Here is a 19979-nt window from a genome sequence, read left to right as displayed (position 1 = left end):
CTTTCATCTCTTCGGCTGCATTCCAAACTTCGCACTTCAAACTTTAATATTCGGCCTAACACGCGACCCGTGATTTTTTTTCGAGGGATGAAATGGAACCGTCCGCGCCCTTCTCTCTTTTCCCGAGTGTGGAACGTTGGGAGATGGAGGGAAAGGCTGCATATCTCCCTCACACATCCAGTACAAAGGACCACCAGAGTGCGACTCAGGGGGCCACTTCTCTGGCTGCATCCTCCGAGCAAAAACACTTTTGACTCCCTCAAAATTTTATTTTATCGCGATCTGAACTTGAACCTCTTCTATTTTGACTCTCTTCCACCCTTACTCTTGTATGACTGTTTTTTCCATCGCTCATACTTTTAAGGCCGCTATACACGGCGAATGATTTGATTCGCATGATCATTCAGCATGATCATTCACCTTGTATGACGGAACATGGTATGGTATTGGAGGAGGCCACCGACAGCTGAGGTAATTTGCGCCATGAGGGATGGGGTAGGTAAGGAAGGGTAGAGAGAAACCCGACGTCGGCATTAGCCTGCTCTTAACGAAAGGCGCCAAGGGGACTACGGCTTAACGTCCCATCCGACGGACGGAGTGTTGCGCTTGAAATGTCCTCCACACAACATTCAAGCAGGAATCAAGCAGTCTCTGAAAATCTCTGTCACCGTCGGGATTTGAACCCGAGCCCGTCGGGTGGGAAGCCAACACTCTAACCACCACACCAACCCGATCACCGTATGACGGAACAATTCGCGAATGAACCTTCATGCGCATGATCATTCAGTGAAAATTGGAACACGTTCAATTTTTCTCGCATGATCCTGTGAATGATCACGTGATCATTCGCATGATCATTCACCGTGTATAGCGGCCTTTATACAGCGTGATACTAAGTTCCTTATAATTTTAATCCTTTTTTGATGCTTCCGATAATGCGCACAATAGGACACTATTTCGTTCATAGGTGGATCTAGGGAGGGGGGGGCACGGGGGCACGTGCCCCCCCCAGACCCATAAAAATACGCAAGATTTTTAATGCGGTCCCATTATCATGGCGTTCGTTTTGTATTACGAGGTATCCTTGTGCCCCCACCAGAACAAAATCCTGGATACGGCCTTGCTTGTGCCCCCTCCAGAAAGAAATCCTGGATCCGCCCCTGATTTCTTTTTTTTTTCTTGCTATCATTCCTGTATATAATAAGTTTGTATTGTGTCAGATTATATGTATTTTGCTCAGTCACACTTTAGGATTTATCAGAGTCGTACCAAGTGCTACAGAGATGGAGTTTGGTGCGTTCAACACAGAATCTTTGCACGCACATTTTAGAATTAGTTCAGCACTGCAGCTTAACATTGCGTGAAGTTGGTTGCGTACATTCCGAACTACTCATGCGAAATAACTTCAAACTTGGAAAAGAAATTGGTCGTGTTATTAATAATAATCGCGAAAATAGAATATCTTCATCTTAGCTTTCCGATAAATTGGCGGTGGTCGTATTTCTAAAAATCTCTAGTGGTCAAGTTAAAATTTTATCTAAGTTAAATAATATTTATACTCACATACTCTATGTCATAGGATGGTTTATTGCTTTCTTGCTTTATGGCTTCTACAAAAATGAGTTTGACGGTACTGAAATGCTTTTAAAAGCTGGCAGTGAAGATATGATGCGATAAATTACAGTCTGTGAGATTCAATGCAGTGAAAATCAAAGGCATTAAAATTTATTAATTCTTGGGCTCTCCGAGAGAACAAAATAATCTGCGTTACCAGCTTTTTATCGTGATTATTAGCTCAGCTTGAATAAAATAAATAAAACAGCAGATGAATGGTGGTCGTCTACAAAAGGATTTTTTAATTTCCAGAGTTAAATATTCATGAGATAACTTCATTTATATACTGCTTTTACCCGAACATGCCATCAAAAATTTAAATTCGCAGATAACCTTTTAAATAAAGTAGTTATGGCCATGCGCGTCCGTACGAATTAACATATTCACTGCAATTTGATTATTTAAAGACAGTATTCATTTTACTCGGGAAAATTTTGGGATTGGAGCGCTTAAATATACAAAAAAAATGACCAGCAAATGTAATGAAATAGGATGAATTTTTTATGGCTTGAGTTATCAATCATATTTTTATGCTTATTTTTGCATTTTAATACCTTTCATCATTATGGTAATCACTGCATTCAATAGCAATATCCAGATATTTTGTACACCAGCGTGCCAGCGGATGATCAATCCTTTCGGTCACTACCTAGTTGATCAATGAGTATGAAAGAAGTTATCTTCTCTCACGCCTTCCTATCTATTTTGACGGGTCTCAGGCCTTTTCAAGAAATTTGTGTTGTTAAACTTTTCTTATTTCCGCTCTTTTTCAGTAATTCGTTGAAAATACGGATGGTAATGCCAAGGAAGCACAGCGTAACTGATTTTTTATTCCAGCACATAGCATCTAAGTAACCTACATCGTTATTTCCTATTTTCAGTCACGTTTGCATGATGAAGATCTTTAAATGACACTTAGTGGGTAAACTAGCCTTTTTCTAACAGTCGAAAGAAAAGGGTATTCACTTGACATAAAAATTTTAATTGTGTTACAGGAAAATTTACTCAAACTAATGCTAAATTTGAACCTAAAGAAGTAAAACTTGTAAATTGTAAAATTATCACGTCTCTGCTATTTTATTTTTATACGCAAATTGACTCTTGATGGACTATTTTGTGTTAAAGATCTTGACGTCCGTTCATATTAATTAATATTGACATGAATGGGAACGTTCATCCGAGATAAATTCTTGCCAATATTTCTTCAATCATGTAGAAAAATAGTGTAAGTACTGCAATAGTACTCTCCTATCTCGTATTGGTCTGCTTTCCCTCCTTCCTCTCCTCTCCCACATCTGGGAATAGGCAGGGGTTTTTTGGTGGACAAATAATGGACGGTTTAGATGAACAAATGAAGGTCGATGACATAAAACGAACAACAAAGTGGGGTGTGGGTGAAGGTCAAGGTTTTTTTCTTCGTCAAAGGGAGGCTTAACTTTTACAAAGGTGAGTCATGACAGAATAAAACATAACAAAGTCCATCCGGGATATTAATAATTTCAATTTTTTCTATAAAATCTAATTTAAGCCCTTTGTCATTTAAATGTATAATATCTACGTCAAATTTGCTAAAAAGATTGTATATACATAAATGATTTGCGAAACAAGATTACCATTTGCCATTTGTTTTTTTTTTATATTTCATCATGCATATATCGATCGCATTTCCACCACGTCAAGCCTGAATCGATTTCATATGCCAATGTTTATCTTTTCACAACTATGAAGTGGAACTCATGGAATCCATACATGGATAAGGTTACCTGAAAATTTTCTCTAACATATTACATTGGAAAGACTTTGCTGTTTCCTATCATTTCTATTTTTTACTATAACGAACCAACAGTGGAAAGTTTGTAACTGGTAACTTTCCTGAAACTACTCGAGGCGAAAGATGTTTTTTTTTAATTCTTTAATCACCATATGTTATGCATACCCATATGCGTCAGACCGAACATCGTGTGGCGGGTAAACGACCTGTTACCGTAAATTTTTATCTTTTTGTATTTTATACTCCAAAGGCTCCCTTACATTACCCACCATTTTGAACGAGCGCCATGGTTCATAAGCTATTTTTTCCGATATGTTTTTTCCCCCGCGCTCACACCGCCCGGCCGCAATTACTATTTTCTCTATTTACCGTATGTTTTTCTACCCTTCATCGCCGAATTTAACCGCAGCAGTTAAATGCATGGGTGGTCATAACGATGCTCCCCAGACGGATCCTTTTCGCTAATTTTATCGAGTATGCACGCTTTTTTCTCCTATCTTTAGCGTCTAGCTCCCGTGTGGCTGGGCCTCCGCGACCCATCTGTCCACACCTGCCTCTCATCATTCCAAAAGAACCTATGCAGTCGTATTTTTTGCCGAATAAATGGTTCCAAGCGCGACTTTCTAATGTGGTTTTTTTGCGACAAAAATATTGTAGGGGACAGTGGCGGATCCAGGATAGGGACAAGGGGGAGGGTAACATCCCAGCAGTATTGCGGGTCCGAAAAAAAATTACCCATCTATCTAGTATAAATTATAGTCATAGTCTCCTTAGCCTTCTCCTGTGTATTCCCCCCATAAATCCGCCACTGGTAGGGCATACCTCAAAGAAGTATTTTGAAACGATATTCCTTCTTTCATTTCGTTAATTTGATTCCAGTTCCATTGCTTTTACTGTATCTTTATTGCATACTAGTACGCCACCCGGCGTTGCTCGGGAAGGATAGTATCAAGAAAAGTGGGAAACTTTAAACTTGTAATTCATGGTCACATGGCAAGATTTTTAGGTAGAGGATCAAAGCTGATATGATAATGGTACACCTATGAAACAGCAATGGAGAAAACTGTTTCCGTATACCGCGCGGGGGATCACCTTAAGGCCGTTTTATACAGGGCACGGAATTGCGCAGGTTAGAGCTGCATTTATTTCTAAAATGGCGTGGAATTGCGCGAATGCATGAACGAAATTAGAACAGGGGTTATTTTGCCATCTCGCATCCACGCATTCTCGCATGTGTTCTAGCAATTCACCGCTTTACACGACGCAATTTTGATTGCGCCTTCGCACGTACTGTACGTCAGATTGCGCAATTCCGTGTACCGTGTAATACGGCCTTTATACTCCGCTCCACAGCATGGATCATTATGTGTGTCCGTACGCAGTACGCAGTCCATAAATGTCGCGCCAACGCATAAAAGGTTTGCAGCAAGAGGAAAAATTGTCTAGTGTTGAACCCTTAATGTTTTCCCTTTGAGCTTAATGTCAATAGGTGTACCTCGACCGGCAGGATGTTCAACCACAGAAATTACGTGACGTGAGGTACCTAACGATAATGAGAAAACGACGCAAAGGACGCATTGGAAACAGCCATAAGTTGAACCACAGGATTTGGGAGCATGAGATGCACCTAAATTCTAACTTTGGTTGTAATTCGTGCAGCCGTATAGAAATTCAAAGCGGACAGACAAACAGACAGCCTCTTTTATGTATAAATATCTACTTGGGCGTCAAAAGTTCATCTGGAAGGCATTTTGTCGTGCAACAACATATTCAGTATTACGATTTTATTTCTAAAATTTCTATTTCTATTTTATTTATAACCTCCAACAGGCAACAGCCTCTTACAGGGGCAGATCCAGGATTTTTTTCTGGAGGGGGCAAAATGACAAACGATCTTCTCATACTTGAAATTAAAAACAAGATACAACAATTACTGTGCGAAATATGCTCTTTATTTTAATATGAAATAAAATTATTGAGGCTCCGTAATACACAATACAAAACAAACATAATGATAACGTATGAAAAATTTTGTCTATTTTTTAAGCGTCTGGGGGGGGGGGCCAGTAATGACAAAATTGGAAGGCGGATTTAGGGGGCATAGGGGGCACATGCCCCCTATGCCCCCTAAATCCGCCTTCGGCCCTTGATGTCACGTAAAGCTCCAAAACTGGTTCTATATCTATGATATTTAAATGTTTAAATTGTTTAAGAAGCAATAAAATATTATTATATTATATTATTATTATATTATATTATGTGAGTGTCAGTTAAGTTGGACGTTGCCAACTGCGCATTGCGTCAGGAATTCTGATGTAGAGTGGGTCGATCGATTAAGCGATTTTTGTCATTACTTGAGGTATGTTTATATGGAGTATTTTTCAGATGACCCCAACCTTTCTCCCCACCCAAATTTGACATCTCCAATCAATCCACTATAAGGATTCTCCCACTTATTATATCAATAAATTCTACAATACTTCACTGATTTCCTAATAAATTAAATACAAGCCTTTTTAAATCGGATTTGAGCCTTCTTCTTCACTTATCAGGTATTAGAAGCTCCTTTTAATTCGTTTTCACTTATTGTTCAAGTAAGAAATTGAAACATTCCTCGTCATAACTTTATCCCGTCTTTGTATTTACACTTTAATGCCAACGCATATTCCAACGGTTTTAAACATTGAATCTTGAATATCTTTGTCTATATAATGTCTATGAATATCTTAAATTTTATTTCCCTGAATAAATGTGGTAATTTTAGACCATAGGTCATGTAGTAGAAAAATTTATCTCATACTTCTAACTGATTTAGTACATTTAAAACATTAATTAAGTACATGATTCCATGTGCTTGGTTATTAAATCAGCAAACTTAATGATGATCAGATAAATTCTCTTGTTGAATGACTACCGTAGACCATCCCGTCTATTTCCTATCCAACATAATGCAATGCTCTCTCGCAAGCAATTTCTCTTAAATCCTTCCACATATTACTCTTTTTCACCTATTTCCACTTTCAACTCCCTCCCTCTCTTCCACTGTGCATCACTGCTATTGCTGTCCCTCATTTCTCGTTTTCTTTCTTTCACCTTTTCAGAGATTCCTATGCCATCGCTTCCCCCTAAAGCCACCGAAGTACGCAGTGGAGCCAGCAAAGAAGGTGAGTCTGCTTTTATTTCTAAATGGCCCACTTCATTAGCAACATAATAAGTCTTGAGACCCTGGAAATTTAAACGATACTGAGATTATCTCACTAAACAACCTTGTATAGCGTAACTAAGTTCTTTATGTTCACGACATTGATTTATATTATATCCTTTTGTGAATAAATCCTTGATGATTATATCCTTTTGTTCTTGATATTAACGAAGGATTGGAATCCGAATTCATAAATGATATTGAACCATTTCGTGAAAATGACTATGCAAGTATGATATGATGTTCCAAATTACTCACTTCCTTGTGCAGAAAAGTTTCTCGGGTTTTCCACCGGTTGATGTCGCCCATGTCTCCCGACGTTTCGAGCAGTGAATTCAGCAGCAGTGAAGATCGGAAGATCCCCTGAGGATGATCAGCAAGTCGCTGCTCGAAACGTCTGGAGACATGAACGACATCAACCGGTGGAAAACCCGAGATACTTTTCTGCACCTGATACACCGGGAAAACCTGAATCATACATTACTCATTTCCTTATTCTCTCCTTTTGAATGGGAAACTTATTATTTCATGTACGGTTGATAATTTGATTTAATTTTAAGTATGACTTTGATTTCAACTTGTATTCATAGTAGGTGAAAAGATGGTTTAAATACTCCTCAAGTGGCTTCTTTTGCCGATTGAAAATCCATCGAACTTACTGAAATAAATACTGTGTAGATTCGCAAGTTATAATCCTTTCACCTTCGGATATAATTCGCAAATACTTCTTTTTTATGAAGCTTTTGATAACCTTTTATTATTTACTTAAGCAAAATAACTCTAATTCCAAGGTGTAAAAAAATAACAACTCCCGATGATTCATTGTTTTTTAACTGAATATGAATGGGGCTTGAAAATGTATTGCCATTCTACAATGCGGTATTTCTTTAAATTATTAGCTAGCTATTAAATTACTCGAATTTGACGAAAATTTTAAATTTTCATGTTAACTTACTTGGTATTCACTCTGGAATTCTGGAATTTGGTATTCACTTGGAATCATAATGTGCTCTGGAATAGAGAATTTTCATTCCTGAGTTAACGCAGCAAGATATGCTCAAAATTTCAAAAAACACTGTCAATTTAAAGGGTGCTCTTTTCGTCTTTATTTCTCTCATAAATATGGTTAGGTTAGTTTTTATGGGATTGGTACTTCACTAGCTGTATAAATCAATGAAATTTTTTATAAAAAAGCTAGACTAAAATCATTCGCTGCCTTATCCACACATGCGCTTGAAAAATACTTGAGCAGTTCGATCATATATTTTTGAAATCAACTGATTTTGCCGTGACTTAGTGGAAAGAGGAGATATTCATGGTAGAGCAAATAAATAGTACAGTTTCACAAGCTTAATGGAGCTGTCGACTATTTTCAACGGCTACAGCGTCATTCATTTTATTTGTCTGGAATGACGCTATAGCCATCGAAAGTAGTGAACAGCACCCGGAAAACTGGCTCCGTTTCTTCTGTCTTAAGATAGGGAGGTATGATCTAAAAAGGTTTGTAAAAATGTAGCGGGTTTGTGATGGTGGTCATGACAAGTAAGTGAAGTAGCATGACGTGACGGAGTGATTAAATGGATGGGAACTGAAGTGGCGATAAAAGGCTGAAGTGGTACTCTTACTGGAGATGGCTGAAGTGGAGATAGTGGAGTTGCGAGGGGCTATTTTCGGAGAAGATAATAGTGGTTGTAATTCAAACAGGAATGTGATGTAAGAAAGTGCTTAGAAAACATAGATAGGTTATTGAATCTCCACATAAATATACGTTAACTCCATCATGACGTGATATATTTTACAACAAACTTGAACCTTCATTTATGAATGCATAAAAATTTAGATGAATCAAGTTTAAAGGCATATGCGTAGTCATTCAACGCCTAATGAAAAAGCTGCATCTTTTTATACTACGGTTCTGCTCACATTCTCCTTTGTTCACTTATAATTTCTCTCAGTCGAATAGCAGTCGCTGTAGCAGTCCTTCTTCGCTATATTCTTATCCTCATATATTGTAGGTTGTGTGCTTATTTTATCTCCGTGTGAGGCTTGTGAATTCAACATTTAGAATCACATAGTGCAGAGGATTACATATTAGATTACATCTTTCGGAGGAAATGCGATTTTAGAAGTTTTTACCTCTTACTGCTAGCAGTGTTTATGAAATTTTTCAATCATTCCTCTATGGTTTCATAATTACAACTGATTTAAGGTGTTAATAAAAGTTTATCACTCTGCTCGCTTCTACAGTTAACTTTCTGCATTAAGTAATTCTTTTCCTCTCAAACATTGTCCGTCCTGGGTTCCATTTCCGGACCAGTGTTTTTCCAAGTCACTGGTAAGCAAAACCGGTCACTCAACGTTTTTATCGGCTGATCGACACAATACTTACTCTGAACTCAATCTTCTATATTATTTCTACTGTATAGATACCTTTTTCTTAACTTATACGCAACCAAACTCTACAAATGAGGTACCAAAATGCACAGAATTTATCAGAGAACATGCGACAGCATATCTTACTTCCTAAATATTGCTATTGTTTCCTAAAATTGGTTTTTAAACTATTAAAAAAAACAAACAAAAAAACTGTAAATATTCCAGACGTTAACGGCGCACAAACTGATGCATTTGTTCATTTGCAACTATATCTCGCATTCTTTAAATAACTTTTATCAAAATGCAGCTGATTCCACATTCAAGTCTCCTATTGATACGGAAGTATGAGTCATCATGTGCGTTTAACAGAGGATAGTGTAATTACTTCCAATGTTGTTTTTAAAGTGGTCCTCTGACCTCAATTTGTACATGAACATTCCAATTAAATTTGTACATAAGACCCTGCCTTTTTTTCTACATTTTAAAATTAGAAACGCGCCTATCCCTCTGTGGACCTGCATTGAAATGAGCGGGGGAAGCCCGCTGGGAGCGGGCGCAGGACACTCGTATTTAGTTAATTTTCAGGGAAAACAACGGAGGTTGCGTTACGAACGAGAATAGCTTCCCCCGCACAGAGTGCACGGTGATCATTGAGCGCAAGTGGGTGGTGACCGCTGTGTGTTGCTATGTTACAGAGAGGGTAGTGACCCTCCCTCCTTCACCTCCGGAATCCGACCAACCCGTTGCCAACAGCAACATCTTGAGCAAATCGTCGGAGAAGCGTGGAGGCCACAGGAAGGTCGTTGGGGGCGCGGAGGCGGCGGCCTCCTCGGGGGCGGCGACTCCCGCTGACCGGCTGTCCCCCGCCCCCGGTCACTCATCCTCAGGTACAGAAAACCGCTCTCGGCTTAAAATTATGACTTTATCCTTAGATGCAGTTATTACTAAGCACTCATCGCTTCTTCTCTATACTGTCCTTAATCTTTATATTTCTTGTCTTGCCTCGCACTCAGCATCCATGTTATTCATGTATTTGCTTACTTTTGCAAAGAACACAATTTTTCTGCGGATAGCACGTCGAGAAAAATCGTTCTGACGCATTTAATCTACTCTAATATTATCCTTGGCTTAAATAATTCAGATATCAGAGTGATGTACTGAAGAATAGATATGAACTTACAAATATTTTGGTGAAGGACTACTCTCTTCAGGAATACTTACATATAAATTGTGGTCTCAAAGACTGAAGAGGATTAAAATCCATCGAAAACGACCCCAATCGTTCACTTGAGCTATATCAACTCGCTTTTAGAATTATTAAAGATAAGTATTAGGTATATCTTGATTATCCCTGAGTCTCTTTCTACATTTTTAGTATCGCATCAATGCCTAGCGTTGGTCTACCAAATGTAAATAGTGCCCTCCTGCATTGCATCTCATGGCAGTAAAACATCTTTACATTAGAGAGAAATTGTATGAATTTATACGCTATTTAATGTATATTCTAAATTCCGTGATTATGTCACTCTTTATCCCCTCTGTAAATTCAATTTTTTTCATGAGTGACTAGCATCAATCTTAATATTTTAAAAATTCGTTTCCCTTAACAGAATTGTAAACCCTACTCTTAGAGAACAACATAAAATGGAGCCTTTGATCTAATAAACCGTACATGTTTACCTCGTCCACAAATTAATTTCCGTAGAGGGGTTTGTGAGGGAAACAGGAAACATAGAGTCGAGAAGGAAATTTAGAATGTGATGGATGTAAATTAAAGGCTTTAATTGAACCTCCTCGCTCAACTTCGCAAAATTTAGACAACCCCTTCTAAATAACGACTCAAGCGCTTAGCTAATTTAGTGAAGGTGCAGACGGCTTGTGGAAGGCTGTGTCCCTCAATTTCTCATCATTTATGTATTTCCCCCATGAACTGGATCCGTGCGCTGAGTGTGTTAATAAGCGACTACCTTTTGGCTCTTCTAGGATAGGTACTAACACGCGAGAGCTCATCCATCCATGCGGAAGTAGAGATACTCAAAAGGCTTTTCAGTTCTCTCTTTCTCTCAGTTCCGCGGTGGTGTAGGCAGGGGCGATGTGGGGTGAATGGGGGCCCGCGACTGGGGCTCATGATGGGGTCCTCCCCCGTAGTTTTTTTTAAATAGCATGCCCGGAAATGTACTTTGACGCTAGTCTACCTCTTAAACACTGTATTAAAGTATGTTAATTAAAATATTAAATCAAAATAAAAATTAAATAGCAATTTCGTCCGAATAAAATACTGTAAAAAGTGATAATTTTACAGCTTGTAAAATTTAATATTACAAGTAGGAAAAAACCTCTAATATAAGCTTTTCGAATAACCCTTTAAATAAGAATCAGGTTTTCTTTATTTTTCTGACACCTTTATTTTATATATTTTTAAATCATATTTTTATGCTGAGTAGCTTTTAAATAAAGCAAGTGAATGAAAATTTAGAATTTTATAATTGCAAAATAAACTTTGGTTCAAGTAATTTTAGTCTATTTTATAGCATATTTCATATATGCTTCTCGATAGACGCGAGTGTTGTGGGGGCCCCCTAAGCTCTGGGCCCTCGGCGATCGCCGACCTTACCAGACTACTCCTGGGTGCAGGTCTTACACTCCCTATTGCAATATTTCTCTCTTTCTTCCTGCAGAACATTTTCTACTCCCTTGCTTGTATTCAATTCACTACCGTATCTATCTAGTGCACTACCGATGTACCTCTCTGCACTAAAACGATATCGCACCGCATGCCTCTTTACCACTCTCTGTACTTGGGACTTTCCGCTTGGCCCCCGGCCCTCTTACTATGGTGTTGGTGGCCTATCTGCGGTATCATATACAGAGACCTAATTAGTGTTCTGAAATGAGATTTCATTGAACATGACTTTATACTTCACGTGATTCCAAGCAAATGTTCTGTGGGGATTTGTATTTATTGATACACATGAGTATTGCATCGAAAAATGAAGAGTTTGCGTATCTCATTATAATGATATCAGTGTTTTAACGCAACTCTTACAGAATAATACCCAAAGATATAATGAATATATTTACTTTTTCCTCTCATGTGCAAAGTTTCTGGTTTGAAAAGGAATTGAGGGTTTGCGAGGGAAACTGCCTATAGTTGTGTATTGCCAGCCCCACATCCTCGAGTTCCGTTAACAAAGCTCCCAGTAAGGTCTGATGTAATAATGCTATTGATACTTATATAGTATGGCTTATGGCTATTATGGCTTATGGGGATGGCTTTAAATTATTATAATATTTTGAAGGCGTTCCCTATTTTTTCCAACCTAACTTCAAGTATAAAATTGATTCTCTAAATTCACAATTTAACTGATCTGTATGAGCCGATAGCTCGAGAACTTGAAAATTTTCGAGAATGTTTTTTTTACATCGCAAAATCAGAGCACCCAGAGTGAGTAAAAAGCTATATTTTTGTGAGGATATAATATTACGCTTTTACATTATGAGTTTACATATTCATCAACATTTTGGGAAGAAAGTGATTACTGCTAACCTGGTCGATTTGGTGAACTATGTTATAGACTGTCGAAGAAAGTGATCTGAACCAGGCACAGTCTCTTAAGGCCGTTTTACATCAACGCTATAGAAGCGAAGAGGGCCCTACTAATTAGCGAAACCAGGCAAAGCCATTAATGTTCTAACGATCTTGGAGGATCATTCTATGAGGAAGAAAGATCCAACGATCAAATCGTTAGATTAACAAAGTACAAAGGTATGGAGGTCAGTCACATATCGGTATTCAATGAACCGTCTCACTGCCATAATATTAATGAATGATCTTTAACTTTAAGCAGATGCAGTTATTATATGCCAAAACTAGGCAATAGTTTTAAATACTTTTTTTGATTTCTCTGAGGCTTAGGGGGGGATATTTTCTCTCATACCCCCAGATAGTTACGCCACTAATGCATGTAATATTTCGAAGCCTACCGCGTGAATGGCGGTGAAATTTACATGAATTGGCATGATAAAATTTTAAATCTATGGTTTCAAAATTCATACAAAGAAGCCACGTTTATTTGCAGTATCAAGCTACATTTATTAATGTCAGTGGCGTAACTAGGAATATTCTTCGGGGGAGGGTGGGAGAGCGACCTCTCCCAGGCAACTGACTGCAGGCTGGCAAACTGCCAGGTGACTGACCTCCCGGTATGGAGGTCAATCACCTGCCAGTCACATCCCACTATGGAGGTCAGCGGATGAGGGCTCAGGGGAGCCCTTCGAGGATACAACACACCGGGGCCGGGAAACAAGCACGTGGACCGAGAATCGAACGACGCAGAGAGGGGTGGAAATAGGAAAAAGCTGGACAAAATAACAAAATGGCTTTTTTTGAGTCATGAACTTGAAACTTCGCTGGTATTCTCAAAAATGATTGAAAATTATGGATATGTACTTCATTTGACAAAGCTCTTACCCGTTACTGAGATACAGAGGCTCAAGGGTGAGCAAATTTCCATAAAAACGCTTGTCTTCAATTTTCTCTGAAAATCTTCCAAGGTAGATGGTGAAGTTAACGGTGGATTCTTGCGGAATAAAAAAATAAATAATCTGTTGCTATGGTGTTTTTTCTTTAATTTTCCGTAATCTTAAAGACTATCGTTGATAAATTCTTACCATGCAGTTACAAAATGGCGGATACTGTTTTTCGACAAAGTTTTACATTTAGGTAGAGTTTCAAATGGGTTTTCGGCAAAGTCACGCGAAGTAACATATATGAGAGCATTATTTGAAGATTTCTTGAGGTGTATACAGTTATCTTTGAAATAATTTTTTGACGCCGGAAATAACACAGATTTTTCGATCGCGCGGCAGGGTTCGTTTCCACGCGTCGGGAGCTGGATTAACCGCGACGCGGTAAGGTTATTAAAACTGTATGGGTTTTAACGCTCAGCATTCACCGATTTTAAGTTTTACTTCCAGACATTGATTCTCAAATAGTCTATGGTGAGGACAGTCGAGGATTTTCAGCCGAGGTAAGAGCACGTTTCATTGAAGTTAATTTAGTTTTCTTTGGATACGATCGAAGACTATGCTTCTATTAAAAGCGTTCAAACCTCGAAAACGTGAGTTTTTTCCTGGGACTCATATAAAAAGACCTCCCAGAAAGATACCAGCTGAGACCCTTGTACCTTATTTACTCTCCGATCCCTGACCCCCAGGATTCTACTGCGAAAACGGCCGTTTTATGACACTGGGAGCGGAGCCTGGGTATTTCCACGGGAGCTTCCAGCTTTTTATAATGTTCATCATACTCTCAGTTCTACTTTGACTGTGGTGAGGGAATGTTGAGTTCCCTTGAGAGCGTAGAATTTGTGAAAGTGGTTTGATTTACTTTGTGGAGAGTAGTAATTTCACGTCGTCGAGTAGAAACGCGTCTAAATCCAAGGTATTACCGTATTACTATGTTCAAAGCGGCATAACTCATAGATGGCAAACTCGCTCACTTTTTTGCGGCTTAATAAGTTGTATAAATATTAATTTCTGTAAAAGCCAGTTACATTTCCTATAATTTAATAATTAAATTAAAAAGTTTTTATTGATAAAAACTGTGCTTAAAATTATATCACCTGCCTGATAATCGCTAAGTCATTAGTGAGAAATTTATTGCATTTGCATGTGCTGCACACATTTTTCACTTTAATGAGATTAAAAGTTTAGTGAGAAATCTGGTGAGATTAAAATTTCAAAACATCAATTGAAATATATGTATTTTTTCTCTTTCCCTGTCATTTTCCTGATCATAGACTCAAGTAGTGTTGTGAGGTGGCCCATGCCTCACATTGTCGTTGCCGGAGTGGTGGTAGCCCTGTGTGGAAAACCAGCCGGAGCCCACTGATGACGAGATCTCACCAAGGACACTGGTAACCTCTGCCGACTATAACTTGCTATAAAGAGTGATGAGGGAGTATTTATTAATTTAATTTGCATGCATTATTTTCCATTGCATATGTCTTCCTCATATGAATTATATTATGTGTTATTTTACTTTGGAGTCGATTATATTAAGAAAAATGAGGAATTGCGGAGCTCAAGACTTTTTCCCGTGAGCCGTTCTAAGTTATTCTTGGGAGAGGTATGCTTTGATGCCGATTCTTTGTCCTCATATCCGAATTATTATTAAATCCGTATTAGTGAAATAGATATGGAACCACGAGGATCTGTGAATTGGTCAGGTGACTGCGAGTTTCGCTAACGCATATTACATAAGAGGATCCTCAAGTATGCCTCTAAATGTGTTATCACCCACCGCCCACACCACCATGTTCGTGTGGCAAACACTGCATAGGAGGGACGTGTAGATCAATGAAAGTGCGCAACCTGGAACACAGAAGAGCCACAAGAAATAAGCAATTTCCGCTCTCCGCCATTGCGGAGCAGGCAAGGAGTGAACCCGGGCACCAGATACTGTTTGACGAAGCAACAGTTGTTGCAAAAGAAAATAAATATTATCCCAGGCTAATAAAGGAGGCTATCGAAATATTCAAGACACCTGAAAACATGAATAGAGAAGACGGCTACCCTCTCCACAACTCGTAGAAAAGGGTCATACGAGAAAAAAGGAGGTGGACCAATAAGCATGCAGCATAAAACAAATTGGCGCCAAGAATGCACTATATAAGTAACCAAAACTTGAATCCCGACATCGACCTGAAGACGCCGGTCGGAACACCGGAGAAACTGTCGTCGCAAAGAAAATCCACGCGGTGAAAACCAGAAGCATGGGGACACCCAGGGGCGGATCCAGGATTTTTTTCTGGGAGGGGCACAAGTAAGGCCGTATCCAGGACTTTGTTCTGGGTGGGGCACAAGGATACCTCGTAATACAAAACGAATGCAATGATCATGGGACCGTATTAAAAATCTTGCATATTTTTGAGGGTCTGGGGGGGGCACGTGCCCCTGTGCCCCCCCTCTGGATCCGACTATGGGGACACCCATCGCCCATTTAAATGGTTTACAGAAGTCGCCACTCGCGTTGCTGACGGACAATTTGATCCGAGTTTCTCTAAGAAATAAGGTTTAATTATGGATTCTAATCGAAATTTAAATTCATGATGACGAGATTTATCAAATTCATTACTCTTCAATGCTATTCCCCGCATTTGCATAGACCATACTGAAAAATATTGGAAATAAAGAATCGTATCACACTCATCACTACGCCGCGAACGTTTTTGAAAACCCATTAAAATGCGACCGAAGTAGCAGCAGAAACCCGCCTTATATGGAATGGAATCGGGCCTCCTCTATGCAGTCCCCTTGGTTTCGCTATTCCGTCTCAAAAAGTCGGAAAGCATATGGCATACGGTGGAGAAAGATTTAAAGCGCGAGCTAAAAATAAGCGAAAGAACGTGGCGTGAATCGTAAAACGTTGCGAGAGAGAGCAGACGGCATTACGCTTTTTTCAAGGATTAGGTTGGGAGCCGCTAGGCAGTGGCGGATCCAGGATAGGGACAAGGGGGTGGGGTGAGAGGGGGGTAACCACGCAGCAGTAGTGGGGGTCCGAGCAAAATTACCATCCTATCTTGTTTAAATTGGATACGCAAGTGGGGGTAGAAACCCCCCAGCTCCTCTCTGGACCTGCCACTAGATGGTAACATACCAAAAGCGAGTAAAGTAGGCCATAAGTATAGTGTGTAATATCTAGTGTGTGTCTCGCCCAAATGGGGAGGCCTTAGCCCCCTTAGATCCACCACTGCCGCAGGGAGCACAAGAGGCGTCATGCCAGGCTTAGACTCCTCGAGATATTAATAAGAGATATAGTTCCGAATGTGAAGTCAACGGTGGATGCATTCGAAACGTTGTACCACCGAAGAATGATGATGGTCAAATGGATAGACCAAGTAAGTAACAAAGAAGTGCTATGGTGAGTGGGAGAAAAGAGGGGAAAAAACTTTTTAAAGGCAGAAGGAGAAATCAGGCACATCATGAGACATGACAGCCTGATGTGAAGACAATAGTGGAAGAACGGGAAGAAGGGCAAGGGACGACCCGAATGAATAGGGCATAATGTTAATGGTGTAATAGAGAATAAATAAGTCCTAGTGAAGAAGCTAGCTGATATGCGAGCTCCGTCAAATAAATATTACGATTGTTGACTTAGTAATAATGATGATATTTCTGGTTAACACGCAGGACATCACCTTAGACCCGCAGTATATTTCTAAGCCCGACATAAAAGTTAAGAGATATACGTCGCCGAACGGATAAGGATAGGAATTCGTTTTTCCCACGAACAATAAATGACTTATATAGGTTTATCAGGTCAAATTTAAGCTGCCAAAACTCCTTCCGCCCCTCACCAACAGGGTAGTTTCCTTCATCAAAGAAAACGTAACGCATTGATTGCGATTCCTTACCCGCCATTAGTGTATTCATAACATACAAATTATTTGGTTTTAGAAATCCCAGTTTACACGAATGGCAATGGTCAATTTTAACCTCATTTGAAAAAGGCCAGATTGGCGCCCATGCGATTCCACTCCACCTGACGTCACCGGGACCCAGGTGCATTACGAGTAGTCAGGAGTTTTAAATCGTCTGAGATTACCAATGTATGCATGTGGCACAGAGCTCAGGGAAACATCACTTAGTAATGACCAAATAAAATTGCCTATGGTCGGAAAGTTTCCTTCCTTTGATAGGGTATTAATAATCATTATTTAAGCCAAGCGCTACCTGCTAGCAGGGTACTCTCCTACCTGCTAGCAGCCTGCGTCGTATCAGCGCTCAAAGCTTCGCCTCAAGGTCATCTCACACGGTGACAGCTGGAACCAGAAATACGTCAAACGGACTTTTCCCAGCATTCCTACTTAGCCGTCGTGTTTTCGCGGGCTTGAAAATTTTCACTCTTCGTTTAATTGCGAAAAATAGATATCGTCATTGAAAAATCTAAGTGCGTGATTTATGTATTCCAGGAGTAATAATCTTTCGATTTAGGCTATAAAAAAATAATAGGAAACCATCCTATTGCGACGGCTTGCGGGGTTAGTTGCGTGCCTGTATTAGTAAAAGCAACTGAGAGGGAAGTGGTATACTTAGATTGGATGTGGAGGTATTTATTGTGGCATATCATAAGGGGATGTCTGGGGTGATTGGGGGCCCTAGTCAGGGCCTCATGACGGGGCCCTCTACCGGAAAGTTTTAGGAAATTGCATTGATTTCATGTCCGGAAATGGATTTTGACGCTATTCTGGCTCTTAAAAACTAGATAAAAGTTAATAAAAATAGCAATTTCGTCAGAAAAAATAATGATAAAAATAGGTAAGTAATGTAAGAGAATTTTACAGCTTATAAAATTTAATAATATAAATCTTTAAAAAAATTTAAATAAGCTTTTCGAATAACCCACTCAAAAAATAATCAGGTTCTTTTTAATCTTCCGACTCCTTAATTTTATCTATTTTTATGTGAACTTTTTTTACTCTGCTTATGTAGAAAATAAAGCAAATGATTGAAAAATTAGAATTTTATAATTGCAAAAAAATCTTTAGTTCAAGAAATCTGATTCTTTATTAATTGCACCTCTTTCAAACACGCTTCACCGAGGATGCGAGCGTTGTGGGTGCCTCCTCAGCTCGAGACTCTCGGCGATCGCCGAACAGCCGACCTGGCCAGACCGCCCCTGCATATAATTTTCTGGTTGTTTTGCATTTATGCCATTGGTATCTTAGAATAAAGTACTATCGTTTTCAATAATATGTATACATACATCCATGAGTCCCAGGGGCACAGCTAGGAATTAAGGCTGGGGGGGTTTAGGTGCCACTAATACCGGTGTGTGTGGAGGTATGGAATACCCACCAGTATAAACGGTAAGTGCAAGATTAATGAATTGCGGAATTTTAAGATAAAGGGTTCAAAATGGTGAGTTTTATGGCTTTCTGAGGGATATTTTATTAATCCTTACGCTATTCTATTAGTAATATCAATCCAATTAAGTAAAATGGATTAAACTTAAAATTTCTCTGAGCTCTGGGGGGGGTTTTAACCCCCAAACCCCCCCCCCACGCTGTGCCACTGACGAGTCCCACTTTATTGATGAAGCCGGATCGGTATAAACGTTTTAACCTTTGTAACCCCAGTCATTGTTATTCACGCACCTAACATAATAAATCTTTTTTCTAATATTTTGCAGAGATCGGTGGACTGTGGATGAAATGAAGTCGTCATGCTTGCTGGTCCACCTTTCCCCTGGTGTCACCGTACTCTTCGCAACCTACGTGCATTTGATTCCAAGATGGGTTGACAAAATGAACTTGCTTTTAGCACGTGCTCAATTCTCTGTGCTCGAACATTCTGATGAAGGAAATTGGGGACCATCTCCAGCTTCTGAGTTGGAAGTTGTGAATAAAACTATGTTTACCCCTTCTACAAACCATACGGAAACACAAAATCGTGAAGAACAAGAGTGCAGTCAAGTTGTTGAAGTGAACCTGTGAATTGTAACTGTAAAAGGTTCCCAGTATTGATATATATAAATCTATTGATATCGTGTACAGTATTTAAATTTATAACATCACTATGATTGTTATGGACTATTTTGTAAATAAAAGTTCTAATGTCAATTAATTAACAATGCAAATATAAAAAATCACAGTTATAGAGTGATAACAGAGCCAAATTAAAGGTAAAAAATTAACAATATCTGATCACACATTTCTATCATAAAATGTCCATGTAGGGGTTTATCTGGGTTATAGACACAGAATGTGCAATACAGCATTTTTGGCATAAATAAGCAGAAGTTATACCACGTTTTTGACCAATATGTGCCGGAGAAGTGATGTCTGCTTAACAGTAACGGATACAGAAAAAACTCAAGGGGGGGCACAAAAGATATTTTGAGCTGCCCATACTTTTATCGTAATGAAAAATAATCAAGTTACATGCAAAATTTAAGAGTTCTATTTAAACTCATTATACGCATATACAAGACAATGCTATCTTATTGTATAA

The 19979-nt window shown here is 39.1% G+C and overlaps 1 protein-coding gene across 1 annotated transcript in view; it reads left to right on the top strand.

Moving 5' to 3' along the window:
* Positions 1 to 19517, top strand: part of LOC124165839 (lachesin-like) — a 239907-nt gene extending 220390 nt beyond the window's left edge. Inside the window, exons 7-10 of the mRNA XM_046543368.1 lie at positions 6487 to 6549; positions 9659 to 9850; positions 14765 to 14881; positions 19159 to 19517. Of these exons, the coding sequence (XP_046399324.1) occupies positions 6487 to 6549; positions 9659 to 9850; positions 14765 to 14856 (347 nt within the window). The 3' untranslated portion in view covers positions 14857 to 14881; positions 19159 to 19517. The remainder of the gene's footprint in view (positions 1 to 6486; positions 6550 to 9658; positions 9851 to 14764; positions 14882 to 19158) is intronic.
* Positions 19518 to 19979: the final 462 nt, after the last annotated feature.

Source organism: Ischnura elegans, chromosome 9 (genome assembly GCF_921293095.1).
Source record: "Ischnura elegans chromosome 9, ioIscEleg1.1, whole genome shotgun sequence".
Taxonomy (NCBI): domain Eukaryota; kingdom Metazoa; phylum Arthropoda; class Insecta; order Odonata; family Coenagrionidae; genus Ischnura; species Ischnura elegans.
Note: the sequence above shows the minus strand (reverse complement) of the source record. Positions and strands in the feature narration are given on the sequence as shown.